The following is a 16,770-nucleotide window of genomic DNA, read 5'->3' on the forward strand; positions in this document are numbered from 1 at the left end:
TTGAGTGCCCTAAATACTCCAGCGGAGGAGTTGTCATCAGCTCTAAACGTGGTTTTGAGAACTGTGTGTGTGAGAGAGAATTTGAACAAACCTCATAGCAGTGTTGAAAGATGTCACCTGTATCCTTTCAGACTGAGTTTCATGTCTTACAGTGTTGGCCATCAGTCAGTTATTGGTTGATGGTCATTGGATTTCCCTGAATGAGACATTGATTTAGTATTTTGTTATCTATATATAATTATGTTTTGGTGTGGTGGTGATGGTGAAAGTACATTTGCTGTTGCTATAATTAGAGGGTAGAGCTCCTGCTTCAAATTGTATAGAGTAAATCATTATATAAGAAATCGTTTTTTATTTGCTCTGTTTTCACAATTGTATTCCTCTTGATGTGTTTTTCTATGCACCAAATATACACCAAAGCACATTCTCTGTAATGTGCAAACCTACCTGGTACTAAACCTGATTCTGATCATGACATGAGTGTCTTACCTTTTGACAAATAATTCATACCATTACCCAACACTTAGTTGCAATTGTTCAGCTTCAGTGAGGTCTTATGAACACTAGTGATGCAGACATCAACAGTTTAAGTTCTTACTCTTAATGTTCATTAATTTATTAATGATTTACAGAACTACACACATGCAGCACTAATCTACCCTCTGAAAATCAGACAAAATGAAATACTGAAATGCTGTTTTTAATAATATATCCACCACATGCTCTGTTAATGGCATGCCATCTGCTAAATCAGAAATGACATGAAAAAAAGGAAATGTATAGAAATCAAAGCAACCACCACATAGCACAGCGGATGGGGATTTGTATTCAGCATGCATACTGTAGCACAGTGGTTCCCAAACGGTGTGCCGCGGCACACTGGTGTGCCGTGAGGCAAGTCCGGGTGTGCCTTGGGATTTTGTGACAACCATACGTTATTATTGCAATATACAACTACACACAAATAATATTTTTTTAATTTACTATATCAGTACTTTGTAGGTTTATATGTACGTAATCTGCGCGACTTGTGCGTCCACATCTCCACGTGGTCAAACCTCAACAAACACCTGCAAAGAACACATGCTTTTTTGTTTATATCACGTAGTTTGTTCTTCTTCTCTGTCTTCCGGTTGTTGCCTGTTTTGAATGACAAATACACACTACCGCCGCCTGCTGGTAAAGGAAAGTTATTGCCACTCACGCATGCGCAGTTCGTACTGGCTCGGCGAGTAAAGTAACAAGTTACTTTATGTAGATAGTAACGAAGTAGTGTAATATATTATTTAATTTTTTTAAGTAATATGTAATATATTACATTTTTTTAGTAACGACCCCATCTCTGTAGTTGGCGTTCTCTACTCTGATTTACATGAAGAACAACAGGAGGTCACGGCTCTCTGTTGAACAGGACTTGCGAGTGGCCCTCTCCTCAGTGCCACCAAGGATTACAAAATTCTGCGCGCCCCGACAGGCACATGTATCTCACTAATTTGTAAGTCGGCAAAATATTTACAATAGCACATGTTTCAATGCTGATTGCTGAAATGTTACATTTATAATGTGTAGTTCAGGACCATGGACAATGCAGCTTCCTTGCATTGACAGTTCACTGTGATGAATTTCTGCTGAGTTTCCTTTGCCTCATTTTTAATTTTGTGACCTGTCTGGTTTAAATGAGTGTGTTGCTGCTTTGATGAAGCCTAATTTGATAAAGTTTCAAATTAATTTCTGAAATATTTCATTAATAAATATTTCGTGAGTAATATAGTTGTCTTTGTCACATTTTATTTTGCATTAGTAAATAATTATGCACATTTACAGATATTTTACATGATATGAGTGATAACACGTGTTATAAGGGCTATTTTGCACAATAGGTGTGCCTTGAGATTTTTACTTGTCCTTTGGTGTGCCTTGGGCACAAAAAGTTTGGGAACCACTGCTGTAGCACATGAGAACCCATGCATACAAATGGGTGATCATGGTCTATTAGTCCAGGTTCATGTTCCCTCAGCAGGAGTGCAGTATGCTCAGTATTGCTCACCAGTGTTCCTCTAACTACTTTTATTACATTTTTTCTCACGAGTCGACCGCAGATTATATTAGAAACACGTATCACCATCACTGGAATCCACAGTCCCATTCCATTCAGCTTTAAATGTTTATTTATCTGTTGTCAACAATGATATTGCACAGTTGTGTGAAGAAGGAGCTCATTGATAAAGCACATAGCAATGTATTTTATACATTATATAACATATTTTCTTAATCATTGATTCTATTTTGGGAGCCTTGGTTTCGACACGAAACAGTGTGATTTTAAAAATGAAGGGTCTTTGGCATTTTTTAAGAATCAACATTTAGAAAACGTTATATAAACCACAGTGGCTTTCATTAACTCTTAACATATTGTGGTTGGGATTTTCTTTTTTCTGTATCAATGCCCATTTGCTTTTTAATCAATTCTTCAGAATCTCTTAGGACCTTTTTCTTGTTTGAAAGCTTTATCTGCCCGTGTGTTCCCTAGCTTAAAGGAGGAATACATGAATTATTAAATCTTCAACAGCGTCATTCAATTCATATCACTTCATTCTAGCTGTCTCCATTTCCACTTCAAAAGGTTAGCATGTGAAAACAGCTCCAGACCAGAAAGGAAGAGATATTGCTCATATGCTTGGTTTTAAACTGTACTAAAATCTTCATGACATGTTTTCTAATAAGATACTAAAACATGGTTAATGATCTTCCACAGTTTTTTATTCTAATTTAACAGCAGTTCAACTAAAAGTATCTGTTTTTGACACATTTCCAATGGATGAAAGTTCAAATCTTAACTATGTGGTTTGATTTAACACTTTTACTTAGGTTTGTTTTATAAGTTGCAGCTGTACATTTCTACCATTACACCTTTTGGAAATCTCTCAGTAAAAGGGATACTTTTCTCCAGTTTGCAACTGTATTTAAAGTCCATATATTTAATGTTGCCTCAAGAGATCAGGCTCTCTCTTCTCAGTACTCAAATCGTGTTTGTTCTTTGTAACATTTGGTGCACAAATGGATATTTTCCAGGCCTGGACATTATAGAGGAACCATCATTCATAACCTGTAGTCTCTGTGTGTAACATTTAAAGGATTCAGTGGATTACTCTGTCTCTGTAACTGTGATAGATAGCTCACACCTGCAGCACAGTGTAAACTACAACATTTCCACTTAATCTGTTTATCCCTTCCTTCCTCTCTATCTCATCTCTTTCCTTTTCTCCTGTCTCTCTTCTGCTGTCCCTTTTCTCCTATTTTCTTGCATTTTCAAATAATTGTTCTTTTCTTTGTTCCACCTTTTCTTGGTCTGTCCTTGAATACAGTAACCAATTAAGGTTTATCTTATTCTTTGCTTCTTTGTTCCCTTCCTTTGTCACTTCTCGTTATTTCTGAAGTGTCCCTTGCGCACAGTAGGTCTCTGTGTTCTTAGTTTGTTACAGAAGCAGCAGGCCGGATCCACAAATCAAACTGTGTAAATAAGCAAAATTTGCCCCTGCAGAGCGGCCACTGCTGTTGCCATGGCTACCTGTTGCTAAGAGTTACCAAGGACAACCTATAAGTGTGTGTTCCTATATGTCTATGCATACACCGGTTTTTATGTGCGCGGTTGCGAGAGGGGACCAGGTGTGTTTCTGTGTGTGTGTGTGTGTGAATGAACAGACCAAATCTGTCTAATTCCTAGAGGTCAATCTATTTGATGTACTATTTCTTGCATTCATGATATAATACAGTAAATATTTCACTTATTTTAAACACTACTCTGCTAAACAGATCTTTGTAGCATATAGAGCAAATTAAATGCTAAAGACAAGAGCCACTTAATTAGCATGCATATCATTTCATAGCACATACAAACATGTTTGAAACACTTCCTTTTTTCTATTTGCCCTTTATTAGGCACAAATACCGTTTAGATTAAAGCTGTTACGTGTCAGGTTCTTTTGTAATGGCTTGTATTTGAGGATTTCAGCAACATTTATTGGTTTTTGTTGTAGAATAATTCCCCACTGAGTAGAATATGTTTTCGTTTCTATCAGTCCTTAAAACCATTCCTGGAAAAGCTCCTGCGCTGGAAAATCCTGTTTATGTGGCATTCATCCCGACAATGTACAGTATGTCTACCTGGCAGCACCAGTGTAGAAAATGTCCATTAGTCCTTTGTTAGCAGAGATGAGGACAGGTTTGCATATGTGTGTGTAAACAGACAGACTAATGGATCCAACTGAAATCCAAACACAGGAACTGGCAGGTGATCAATGCTGTTCACTTCTGGAGGGTGAAGTGTGCAGGCCTCTCTTGGCTGGTCGGGGGGGGGGGGGGGGGATGTGTAAGAGAGAATGTGGTATGCAGGGATTGATGGACCAGAAAACTCGAGGCATTCGGGTTAATCCTGAAAAAGAGATGCACATTTCAATGAGGCTTAAAACTTTTTCTGGTGAGAGAGAAACATCAGAGTGGAAAATGTCTCCCTTTGACTCCCTTCTCTGGTTTCTGCTTTTTAATTTCTCGTACGAACAACAGCAGTCTCTTCTTCCCTTGTGTACCTACTACTAGTGGAGGCAACCCATCCACCCTCTTTGCGTCTATTAACTCTCACCTCTTCTCCTTTTAGTGAGTTCAACAGCTTTTTCTCTCGCCATAGAATACCAGCTCAATGGTGATATGTTGTGTAAAAGTAAGATCAGGAATGTAAACGTCTTGATCTATTTTCTCATGTCTTTCTTGCTCCTTTTTTCCCACCCATGCAGAGCGTCAGCTGGCCAACAGTATGACCAGCAGCGGCTCTCTGCCTCCCAGTGTCAGTGGGATCAGTAAGGAGCTGGCAGACGTGCGTCACCTTGTTCAGTTCCCCGAGGAGATCGCCTGCATCCTCACCGAGCAAGAGCAGCAGCTTTACCAGCGGGTGAGAGGACGCAAACACATGTCTGGGGAAAGTGTGAGTTTAAATGAACATAATTAATAATAAATTCACATTTGTCTGTTTCTTTCTGCAGGTCTTTCCTCTGGACTACCTCTGTTTCCTCACTCGAGACCTAGGCAGTCCCGAGTGTCAAAACAAGCGCCACCCTAACCTCAAGGCCTCGCTGTCTGTGCCCGCCATGCCTACCCAGAGTGCTCAACGAAGCAACGCTGTGGAGGACCTGGTGGCACGATTCAATGAGGTGAGGAGACCAGTTTACAGCATTAACACGCGTTCAACTAATCATTTAAAAAGGTGGCAGATTAATTTAAAGACAAATTATGAATTGTTTCAGCTGTACTTCAAACCTAACGTCCAATTGTTTTCCCTTTCTTTGTGGGACCTTTGAGAGGCTATGATTCATCATATTAAACTTGTGAAGTCAGCCTACAGTATATCTCACAAGCTCAGTTTTTACTACAGGATTTTAGTGGGATGAGCTCACTTTGGAATCTGTGATACCTATCAGCAAACTGTGGAGTGACTCCTGAATGGCTTGAATAACTTTTTAAACAAGACCTCATGGAGATGTTATTCATGTTGGTGAGAGCACTTCTTAACTATTGAGAACATATTGATAGAAAAACAGTGCTTGAGTGAGGGACCCCCCCCCCCCCCCCCCCCCCTTAATGACATAATCAGAGACAGTGAAAATGTGTGTATTTGATATAAATGTGAAAGCATAGCAGAGCAGTAATTGTGTTTTCCTTCAGCTGGATTTGCGTTGTGGTATTTGCCTTGCGAGTCATACCAACTTATCAGCTCAAGACTGATGCAGATACTGCATGTACTGGCACACACACACACACACACACACACACTCACTCACTCACTCACTCACTCACTCACTCACAGAGGTGTGCTGTAAGTTGGCTGAAGTTACTCTCTTGGGGCATTGTGTCTTTTATGGTGAGTGACTTTGAGAATAAACAACCACAACATTGCACTGCCGAGAAAGAGAAAGCGAGACTGGGCGAGATTGATCGGTAATTATGATGTCATCTTTAGGTTGCATACCTCTCACATCAGCTGCTTTTCATTTAAGTCAGCGAGAGGAGAGACACAAAAAAAATCAAAGGCGCATTGTAGCCATATATGGGCAAAATGGAACAAGAGTCAAATGACAACAGCAATTCTCCCTTTGAAGACCCCGATGAAGCTGGCTTTAAATTGGGAATCTCTCCAAAGAAAAGGAGATAGTGTCGAGTCGTCCGTCTTGTACCATGACTCACTGTGGTCAGTGTTAGGCCAAAGATTTACACAAAATGTGTTAAGCATCTTGCAACTTTTTGAATGAACTGTTATATATTCACCGGATCCCCCTGCTTTTATTCTTTGACAACTTGTATTATTGGCAGCATTAACAACACAGCTGAACCGTTGATTAACACGAACAAAGTTGAACATTTATTTCGTTTTTAAGCAATTTTTTAACCAAAAAAGCAAAATATTTTGATAACATAATTGAATTATTTTAGCCTTGTTTGTTGTCGTTTTTTTGCCTTTTTGTTGAACTTTCTTGAGCTTAATGAAAATAGTTAAGTTGAAGCCTTTGTAATGGTTACTTATTCTTTAGGCTTCGGTCTCCTTTTTTATTAATGAATTCCCAACAAGACAGTATCGATGACTTAATTGGGTTTCACGGTTTTAAGCTTTTACGTGTTTAACTTTAGGGATTTGACTGACAACATTTATATTCATAGATAACATTTGAATCTTGTCCATTTTTAATCTGTGTATGGGAGTGAGTGATTGTAGTAAGCAGGATGGAAAGCATGGCAGGAGAACATTTGGAGTCAGGGAGGAGTGAGAAGTTTGGGCCCCTGTCTCAAGTGTTTAGCTCTGACAGGACCACTATGTGTTCATGTGTTGACTTTGTCATTGCTCTCTGTCAACCTTGGTTATGTAATTCATGTATCAAGGATAAACTGACCCGCACAGTTCAAGTAATACACACACACACACACACACACACACACACACACACACACACACACACACACACACACACACACACACACACACACACACACACACACACACACACACACACACACACACACACACACAGAGATGGAGACAGCCAGACGGACAAACAGATGGACACATATACAGACATCAAAGGGGGGATCAGTTTGTACCTAGCTCCGGGGGGGGGGTGTGTGTGTGTGTGTGTGTATGTGAAGGTCATAGTCTGGTGTGTGTGTGTGTGGAAAATGTTATTAAGCTGCTTTGATAACACACTGTACATTTTGCACAAGTTGAGTGTGTTTTACTGTGTTCGTCCTGTCTGTTCTCATCTCTTGCTCTGTCCTGCTCTTCAGTGCCATTACACGCTCTCTCTCTATATATCTCTTCATACCCTGTCTATTATCTCTCCCACACAACACTGAGCACACACTTTTGCTATCTGGAATATCAGAAGAGATGCCAACTCTGTAAAATGCCTTGATCCGTGGCGCTTCAAAAAGCCACTTTGCAGACGGTCAGAGTGGTTTAAATGGTGACTGTAATTCAACCCAGGCGCTGACAAGGCTGCGCTTTATGTCATAATGCTAGAAGTGACTGATAGCTCATTTTCACGTAGGGCGCGCACATCCTGGCACGCACAGAGCATACAGTGAGATAGTGTTGGGCGGCAGGGTTGTTTGTCAGTAAGCCATGTACTGTAAATTCTAATACAACTGAAACATAATGGAGTAAGACTCTAAATCCTCGAGTACATGTGTTATCTCACGCTCAAACATCAACAATTCCATGCAATAATGATAAAATAATATGATAAAATAGGAAGCTTCAGCTGAAAAGGCTGTTGTTTTCTTAACAATAACATTTCAAACTTGTTTCATTCTAGTGTGACTGAACGACCTAATCATATTCATGTTTTCTATTTGAGTGAAGGAAGATATTACATTAGTGAGTTATCTCTTTGAGAAGGATTACATTTTCTCAGTCACCCTCTGCTTAAACCATACAGGCATAAACTGGTGTGCTTTTGCTCGTATTGGATAAGGGGGAAAAAGCAAGACTTAACAAACCATATAACTATTAACATAAAATAGTTAGACAAATACAGTATAGCATTTCATCAAAATTGTAGATTATCTGCTTATGAAGTAATTTAACTGTATGTAGAAGATCTAATCTAGGATGTCTGTATAAACGTAAGCTGTGTTTATAATATGCATGTGCCAGAGCCTGTTATGTGAATACATAGTACATAAATACTCTCATACATACAGTAGTGTATGTTAAAGGGCCCATGTTGTGTACAAGGGCCGGGGGTTTGGTTGCATGTGTGATGTAGGATTTCTGTGTTTGCTTATAAATGAATAGATATTGAGGACAGAGGTAACGGGGGTAAACAAAAAAAATGACAAGCTCAGACTCTGTGAGAAACTGAGTACTATGTTACATGTTTGTGTGGCTTTATTTAGTCCCTGTGTAGTCAGACTGTGGTGGGACTTTACAGACCCTTACATAACCCAGTAATAGATCTCTGGGCCAGGGGGATGTGTTCACCGCCTGCAAGGCAAGAGGGGTTAGAGAGTTTCAGTGTGTGTGTGTGTGCATTTATGTGTGAATACATTCATGAGTCTTTAACACATAGAGACACTAGAGAGCTAGTCAGCAAAACTGAAATCTGATCTTTTTCTGTGTTGTGTGTGCCTGCGTGTTGCAGAGAATGTTAAAGGAAGCTGACCCTGATACATATCTGGCTCTTCCATCGTAGTTTTTGCCCGTGTTTGAGCGCAGTCAGCGGGTACAGTTGACACATATCTGATCGCATTCTTTGGTGTGTGTGTGTGTGTGTGTGTGTGTGTGTGTGTCGTACAACTTTAGATACATGTTGCCAAACCAGACTTTAAAAGAGAGGAGTTATGCAAAAATAAGACCACACACAATAAAGAGTTTATGCAAGCGTCCACTATTAATTGCATATGCTTAAATATATACAATTATTTTCATATAGCAGAATCTTCGTCATGAGAGAGGGCGAAGTTAGTTAGTTTAAAAATGTTTAACAATTTGTCGCAAATTAGCCACATTGGAATCATCGATTAAGTTGAGTGATTCTTTACCCATTCATGCAAAACATGTCAGAAGATGCTGTTTTTTAGATTCTCAAATATGGAGATTTCCTGCTTTTCCTTGTTTTATATAATAATAAACTCAATATTACAACACATTTCAGATTGCTTTTTAGACCATGGATCAATCAAGAAAGTAATCAGCGCATTTTTGGTGATGAAAGTGTTCGTGGGCTGAAACTGTATGTTGAACTCTTTATCACCAGGTGAGTTCATGGGTGACGTGGCTGATCCTGACTGCTGGGTCTATGGAGGAGAAGAGAGAAGTTTTCTCCTACCTGGTCCATGTCGCTAAATGCTGCTGGAACATGGGAAACTACAACGGTGTCATGGAGTTTCTGGCTGGACTCAGGTGCAAAAGCACACACAAAAACACTCAACTATGTACACAGTGATTAATGTTCCGCATCTTTTGTTGTTTTTAAAACCTGATCACGCAAAATATCCCATTTGACCAACAGAGATTTTCTTTTATCCTCCAGGTCCCGCAAAGTGCTGAAGATGTGGCAGTTTATGGATCAGTCAGACATCGAGACCATGAGGAGCCTGAAGGACGCCATGGCTCAGCACGAGTCTTCTGCTGAGTACAAAAAGGTTGTGACCAGAGCCCTCAATATCCCAGGATGCAAGGTGGGTTGCAAAGGTTTGATTTGGAGTGATAAGGTCAATAACAAAACTGTTGATTTTTTATTACAATAGAACATACAAAAACAAAACACTCGATTAAAAGGAGGTGTACCGTACTCGTCCACATTGTAATTTGTAATGTGTCACTTTAGTAGTTCACATTATTTCTTACTTGGAATGTGTTTTTTTCTGACCATAGGTGGTGCCATTCTGTGGGGTTTTTCTGAAGGAGCTGAGTGACGCGTTGGATGGGACAGCCAGCATCATCAGCCTGAAACCACCTGTGGATAATACAGAGGACTCCATAGAGGTGCAGCAAACACTCACACGCATTAACAAACACATGTACATGCATCTCATATTACTGACTTGACATCATATTTAAATTCCATCTGCTTTCATTTGTGTTTAGTTTGTGTCCGACTTCAGCGGCCAGCACAACTTCATGTCGCGGTCAGGTCCCGATGGACTCCACGTCCCAGAGAAAGAAGCCACTGTCAGCAACATCCTCCAGATTATCAGGTACAAACACATACTTACGACTACGGAGTGAAAGCTAAACAAGTGTCTGTCTTCGTCACTTCCCACTTTTTGTTCCACTTTATCCTACTCGCTGTTTTGGTTTGGTCTCAAATGATTCTTCACTTTATCCTCCTTTGACTCGTCTTCTTTCTTTACCCCCAGATCCTGTAATCGTAGTTTGGAGGCAGAGGATCCTGACGATGCTTCCACCAGTCCTTCGTCTACTGGCCAATCCCCTACGTCCAGAAACAACTCCTTCAGGGACCGCTGCCGCAATCAGTCAGTACCTCCATTTCCATATTTCCTATATTTTCTTTACCAAAAAGATAGAGTTCCTTCAGTGAGCAGCATCAGGGTCTGCACTACAACTCTCAAGACGAAACAGTCCTGCTTACCACCCTAGAAAGGTGCAGTATTAAATAAGCTTATGAGATACAGTACAGTATCAGATGGCACATAGCATTTGATTGAATCCATCAAGAAACCGTCTATTGTCTATCTTTGATTGGTTACTGCAGTAGCTTTCACTTTTTGTTTACGGCCGTTTTACTGTATTTCCTGTTCTCGCTTCTTGTTCTGATAAACAGGTGGTGTGTAGAGCACATATTTTATTTATTCACGTATTGTGTTTAAAGAACATTAAACCCCAAATGTTCTTTTTTTTATACTTATATATTGCTTTATTTGGTTATTGGAAAACAAAGGCAAACCCCTCCTTTAAGGCAGACTGGAGAGGTTGCATTGTTTTGACCCTTCCTGCCAAAGTTCAATTTGTCAAAATGTAGTTGTTTTTTTCTTCCTGTTCTTTTACAGACAAGGACTTAAAGACAAAGTAAAATATGGTCCGTCATATATAGATTTATATCTGAACTATAAAAACTGCTGAGCTGTTTAACTGTTCCGTTGTTAGAAGTTTCTGAAAAGGCTTTTGTGGACATCCAACCAAAGGAGTCGCAAAATGATTATCATAAGACTAAGAATTGCATTTTTAGAAGCTGTAAATATATTGAAACATTTGTATTTGATTAACTAAACAACTTGATGCTGATTCAGGGCTTAGAAATATGTGGTCTGTAGGGCATGTTCCTTTTGTTTCAAGATAATGAGCTTATGAAAAACACTTGTGGAGATTGTTATTGAGATGAGGAGATGTTCACATAAACTCCTGTGTCACAGAGATACAAGATAACAGGTTAGTTTCCTGTCAGAGCAGGAAGCAACTGAGCTCTGGTACTTTTCAGCACACTGGTGGCAGGTAGCTAATGACACAAGCTGGAATTTGGACACTAACTTACAATGTTGTTGAAGACTCATTTCATTTCAAGATCGGCCTGCACCGTTTGTGTTATGGGAACCTGGATTATCTTCTGTGTTTCTGGACAGTTTTCTCTGACTCTGAATTATTAGTTCACATTAGAGCTCAGGATAACAACTCTTATTCCATTTTGGCTTGGTGTATTGAGTTCATTTGTCTTGGATACAGATCATCTTTCTTACTCAGAGATGTTTCAGAATGATTTCCATGTGTTTCTGATCTTTCCCTCTTGCATTCTCTTATTGCTATATTTCTTTTCACTTCTGTGTACTGAACTTGTTTCACTCTTTGTTGGTCTCACACTTCCCTTCTTGCTTCTTTGTCCCCTTTTTCTATTCTAGTTCCCATTCTTTTAGGACACCGTCAGAATCAAACCATGTCTTGTAAGTGGTTATAAATATGTCAGGATTGTCATTATGCTGCCTAACATTAACATGGTTAAAGTTGCTGTTTGACTGGAAACTTGTTAAGTAATCAAGGAATGTGCAATGCATGATGCATGAAACTCAACTGATGCACTGCAGTACAGGATACATTTCCGTGTCTTACTGTAGATGCAGCTCAATTCTTTCTTTTGACTAGACAGTAACTCGTTTTTTTTAAAACATACTAAGTGAAGTAGTTGAAATGAAAACAAGAAACGTATTTACAGATTTCTGTGAAATAAATTAAATACAATTTGTAGTTTTTAGATGTAGTTCATAATCCTAAACTGCCTCTCTGCTCTTGTAACCCAACTTCTACCCATCTTTAGATTCATGGTGGGGGATTTGTCCGATTCGGAGGGGGACTTGTCGTCTGAGCCGGGGGTGAAGGAGGTGGAGTTTCAGGGGACTGAGGAGACGCACAGAGCCTTCAGCCATGGCACTGAGCTCATTCCCTGGTAAGAAACACACACTTATACCCCAACACACACACACACACACACACACACACACACACACACACACACACACACACACACACACACACACACACACACACACACACACACACACACACACACACACACACATATGAAGCTCAACAAACACTCCACGCTTATCGCTGTCTCCATTCCTCAGGTACGTGTTGTCGCTGCAGCCAGACGTCCACCAGTTTCTGCTGCAGGGGGCCACGGTCATCCACTACGACCAGGAGAGCCACCTCACTGCTCGCTGCCTGCTGCGGCTACAGCCCGACAACACAACACTCACCTGGGGTAAGTTATGACCGTGTCATTAAAAGAAAATCACTACATAATTCAAAAGACATGGGTTTCCCCTGAGATTGGAACAGCTTGTTAGCCATTATTCAGACTCATCGTTCAGATATGTCAAAAATATACAAGTTTACTTTTTAACAGCTTTGAGAAAATGTAAAGAAAGTATATGAAACATTTTAGTTTAACTTACAACCTTGTTGTCTGGGGTTTGTATTTTCCAGACTGTTATATTTTCAAATATAACCCTCTTGTTTATTTTCCAGTAGTGAGAGGGTTAAAGTTTGTTGTTTATAAAGAATTATTTACACCAAACGTCTGATTTTATTGATTTAAATTAGTTAATAAGTTAGTTGGTTAGTTAGTTAATTGACAAGAAATTAAATTAACTGCTTTATAACAAAAATTCCCTAATTGGGATTAATAAAGTTTATCTTATTATCTTATCTTGTCCTCTGTACAAGTTGAGATGTCTGTATGTGTGTTTATATCTCAGTCAAGCCCAATTTCCTTTCCCATTAATACTCTTATAAACACATGGAAAACAGGCATCTATTTCATATTTCCTGTGTCATTATTATATTTTAAACATCCTTTATATGTGTTTATACTCTGTAATTGAGCACCATGTCTTTTGTAACATTTACAATTTAAACAGGTTATAAATATTGCCCAATTTCCTATGGCTTAACTACATTTCAAACATATTGTAAATGTTTTGATGTATGACAGGTAATCCTCAGAGCGGAGGGGCTTCCCCTGCAGAGCAGCCACTGGGATTAGGACAGTCTGTAGTGGCAGGACTAGCAGAGGGCCTCTTGGACCTGGCAGTTGTGAAGGTTTGTTGATTAAATATTGACCTGGTATTTAGGCTGCATCTTTGGCCTGTGGAACCGTTATTTCTTTAGTAAAAAACTACACAATATGTCTTGAGCCACTTCCTTAACTTTGTCTATTTGAATGTACAGGCAGTGTTCATGGGTCATCAGGGAGTGGACGTCCATGCAGTATGTTTGCAAAACAAGCTCAGCCAGATGACGGTGGAGGAAAATGGCCTCAGCCTCCTTTACGGTCTCAGTACCACCGACAACAGGTTAGTTCCTTGATACCCCTTTCTTAAAGCTTGTGCATTGCTACACTAGTACTTAAAAACACCTTGCTGTTTACTAAATATTTCACGTTATCTCCTAACTCCTGCCACCAGGCTCCTGCACTTTGTGGCCCCCAACCACACTGCAAGGATGCTCCACAAAGGCCTGACAGAGTTGGTGAATGCAACCAGAAGATTAAAGAAGTTTCCTGACCAGAGGTTGCAGTGGCTGAGGAAGCAGTATGTCAGCATGTATCAGGTACACTTAACATTACTTTTCTTGTACACGCCCCTTTATTTCCACCATTGTTGTGAATTAAAAGCATGGGGTGAGGTCGTTTTTTTTGTCTCTCTTTTTCTGAAATGCTCCCCTCCATATAACCCTCTGTGTGTCCGTCTCTGTTAGGAGGACGGCAGGTACGAAGGCCCTACCCTGGCTCATGCCATTGAGCTGTTTGGTGGGCGGAGGTGGAACATGGGTACAGGCGGAGTGGAAAAACCCAGCGGCCAGAAAAACAGCCCTAATGATAAAGCCAAGAAGAAGAAGAAGGTCCTTGTCAGGGTCAGTACATGAACAAGTTAAATAAAGCTTGAGGTACAATGTATTCCTTGTTATGCCCTGTGGACTCACACTGATGTCATTTCTAATTCTGAATAGTTCCCTGTTTTTAGCATAAATTGTGTTTACACACCCGACACAGGGAGACAGTGGGGATGCCACGGATGACGAGATGGTTTCCAGGAAGACACGGAGCTGTAAAGAGGGACTGTATCGGAACGGGCCGGAGTCTGACAGCATCGACCAAGAAGATCCAGGTGACCCTTTACACATCTATTTCAATTCAAACAAAGAATCAAAAATGTGTAGATGTATCCGAAGCAAAGGCATTATAGCGTAAGAATCCAAAGACTACACACTTTATTGTCTGTATGATTCTTATTTACCCTATGTCCTCTTTGCCTCCGTAGAGGACAGCTTCCCTGGACCATTCTCCCTCTCATCCAGTAAAAGCCCTGGATTGCTTGGATCTTCTTCTTCCTCTTCCTCGTCTTCCTCCAGTATGGCGGGGTCCAACCATTCCCGCCCACAGTCCTCTCCTGTCCTCTCTGGAACTGTCAAGCAACAGCCAGGGTACGTACCGTATTGTATACAAAGACTGGAGTGGAAGACTTGAAGTTTGGATTCTCATCCCTTTGTGTTTCTCTTGGGATTTCTTTTCATTTCCCTCGGCTTGTAGGGCGTGGAGCAGCAGGTCATGGCACGGTCGTGGTAAAGGCTGTTTTAAAGGCTTCCAGAATCTCATGATTTCTGACAGCACCATGAGCTTCATCGAGTTTGTCGAGCTCTTCAAGTCTTTCAGGTATTGACCACATATTATCCTCCCACAAATTGTTTCGTGTTTTTCACATTGTTGTTGCACTGTATCAGCTGCGGACGAAGATACTGCCCCTAAAACAGATATTCAAACACATTTTCCTGGTTACATATGTCATATTTTGACATTCAGTAAAGGCCTGTAGCATATATGTATGTATATTATACATGTTCTGTTCTCTCCTGCTATCTCTCTCCCTCTGGTTGTATAACTGCAGTTTTTATCAATAGCAGCTAAAGACATTAGATAACATCCAATACATGCTTTTCAGGGTTATCAGACGTAGGACATTCTTCTGTGTAAAATATTTAGCTTCTATAACTTTTTTCCCTATCAAAGGAAACAATGTTAGTATACCAGTCCTCCTGCATTTCTTAGATTGTCAGGTACATCCACTGCCCAGCAGTTTCCGCTTAAATTCCCCACTTGCTCAGCTAAAGCAATGCTGAGAAAATTAAAGTACAATACTTCAGCAAAGCAGCCTCTTAATAAATCCTGCTTATTTGAGATGTATTGCCATTTGACCATTGTCTGCAAAGGTTGAAAACCCTTTAAAATCTCTGTTTAGTAATAGCAAGGAGCATATAAAGTACAGCAAAACCAAATATTACAAATGGAGGATATTTGCCACACAAACGTTTATTAATGTGACTTTTTATTTGGCCTTGAAAATAAATGTAGATCAAACTGAATGTATTTGAATAAGGGTAAATTGATCCAATGTGTGAGTGCTCTGTAGAGAAAATACTTACTGTCTATTGTAACAAGGCTTTAAAAAAAATGATTTGTCTGCTTATCTTACACAAATGCTGCTGCACATCTTTTTCGTAGGAAATTGGAATACAAATCCTAAAATAAACTGTTTCCTCCACAGTATCCGAAGCAGGAAGGACTTGAAGGAGCTGTTTGACACCTTCGCTGTCCCCTGCAGTCGATCAACTCCAGAGTCTGCGCCTCTCTACACCAACCTCAGCATTGACGATAAAGACACGGGGCTACAGCCAGACCTCGGTAAAAACACTTCATTTATGTAGTCTAATCAGCCAATAACGTCTGCCAAACACCACTTTTTAACTTATTTTTCTCTTGGTCTTTTCCAGACTTATTAACCCGCAATGGCTCTGACCTTGGCCTGTTTATCCGGACGAGGCAGCAGATGTCTGACAACCAGAGGCAGATCTCAGACGCCATCGCAGCCGCCAGCATCGTGACCAACGGGACGGGAGTGGAAAATGCTTCACTGGGCGTCTTGGGATTGGCTATCCCTCAGCTCAACGACTTCCTAGTGAACTGTCAGAGAGAGCACTTGAGCTATGACGAGATTCTCAGCATTATACAGGTAGAGCCTGGAAGAAAGGGTTGAGAAAGTGCAAGGAGAGCACTTATAAAAATCTATTTGACTAAAACATGAGGGAGAGATGAAGAGATGAAAGCATTATACTGTATTAAGGACTGAGAGAAATATGAGAGAAATGCCTGATGTCGATGTGTGATGTTTACAAGATGGATAAATGGATTACGGTTGAATGAAACCTCAGAAAAAAGG

At 40.2% G+C, this 16,770-nt stretch overlaps 1 protein-coding gene across 6 annotated transcripts in view; it reads left to right on the plus strand.

Annotated features, from left to right (window-relative positions):
- The window catches only part of plce1 (phospholipase C, epsilon 1), an 88,623-nt gene that overhangs the window by 52,741 nt on the left and 19,112 nt on the right, over positions 1 to 16,770 (plus strand). For 4 of the 6 annotated variants that reach the window (XR_004568735.1, XM_034214462.1, XM_034214464.1 and 1 more), the window contains exons 8-26: positions 4,791 to 4,945; positions 5,037 to 5,204; positions 9,300 to 9,445; positions 9,576 to 9,723; positions 9,920 to 10,030; positions 10,133 to 10,242; positions 10,405 to 10,521; positions 11,899 to 11,940; positions 12,312 to 12,440; positions 12,622 to 12,758; positions 13,491 to 13,597; positions 13,727 to 13,851; positions 13,963 to 14,107; positions 14,255 to 14,410; positions 14,550 to 14,664; positions 14,818 to 14,980; positions 15,087 to 15,209; positions 16,099 to 16,235; positions 16,325 to 16,563. Coding sequence is in view for 5 of the 6 variants with exons in the window: in XM_034214462.1 (XP_034070353.1) it covers positions 4,791 to 4,945; positions 5,037 to 5,204; positions 9,300 to 9,445; positions 9,576 to 9,723; positions 9,920 to 10,030; positions 10,133 to 10,242; positions 10,405 to 10,521; positions 11,899 to 11,940; positions 12,312 to 12,440; positions 12,622 to 12,758; positions 13,491 to 13,597; positions 13,727 to 13,851; positions 13,963 to 14,107; positions 14,255 to 14,410; positions 14,550 to 14,664; positions 14,818 to 14,980; positions 15,087 to 15,209; positions 16,099 to 16,235; positions 16,325 to 16,563 (2,573 nt within the window). In the remaining variant the exon portion in view is untranslated. The remainder of the gene's footprint in view (positions 1 to 4,790; positions 4,946 to 5,036; positions 5,205 to 9,299; positions 9,446 to 9,575; positions 9,724 to 9,919; positions 10,031 to 10,132; positions 10,243 to 10,404; positions 10,522 to 11,898; positions 11,941 to 12,311; positions 12,441 to 12,621; positions 12,759 to 13,490; positions 13,598 to 13,726; positions 13,852 to 13,962; positions 14,108 to 14,254; positions 14,411 to 14,549; positions 14,665 to 14,817; positions 14,981 to 15,086; positions 15,210 to 16,098; positions 16,236 to 16,324; positions 16,564 to 16,770) is intronic. The other 2 variants (XM_034214466.1, XM_034214465.1) reach the window with 1 other exon arrangement.

Source organism: Gymnodraco acuticeps, unplaced genomic scaffold, assembly GCF_902827175.1.
Source record: "Gymnodraco acuticeps unplaced genomic scaffold, fGymAcu1.1, whole genome shotgun sequence".
NCBI lineage: Eukaryota > Metazoa > Chordata > Actinopteri > Perciformes > Bathydraconidae > Gymnodraco > Gymnodraco acuticeps.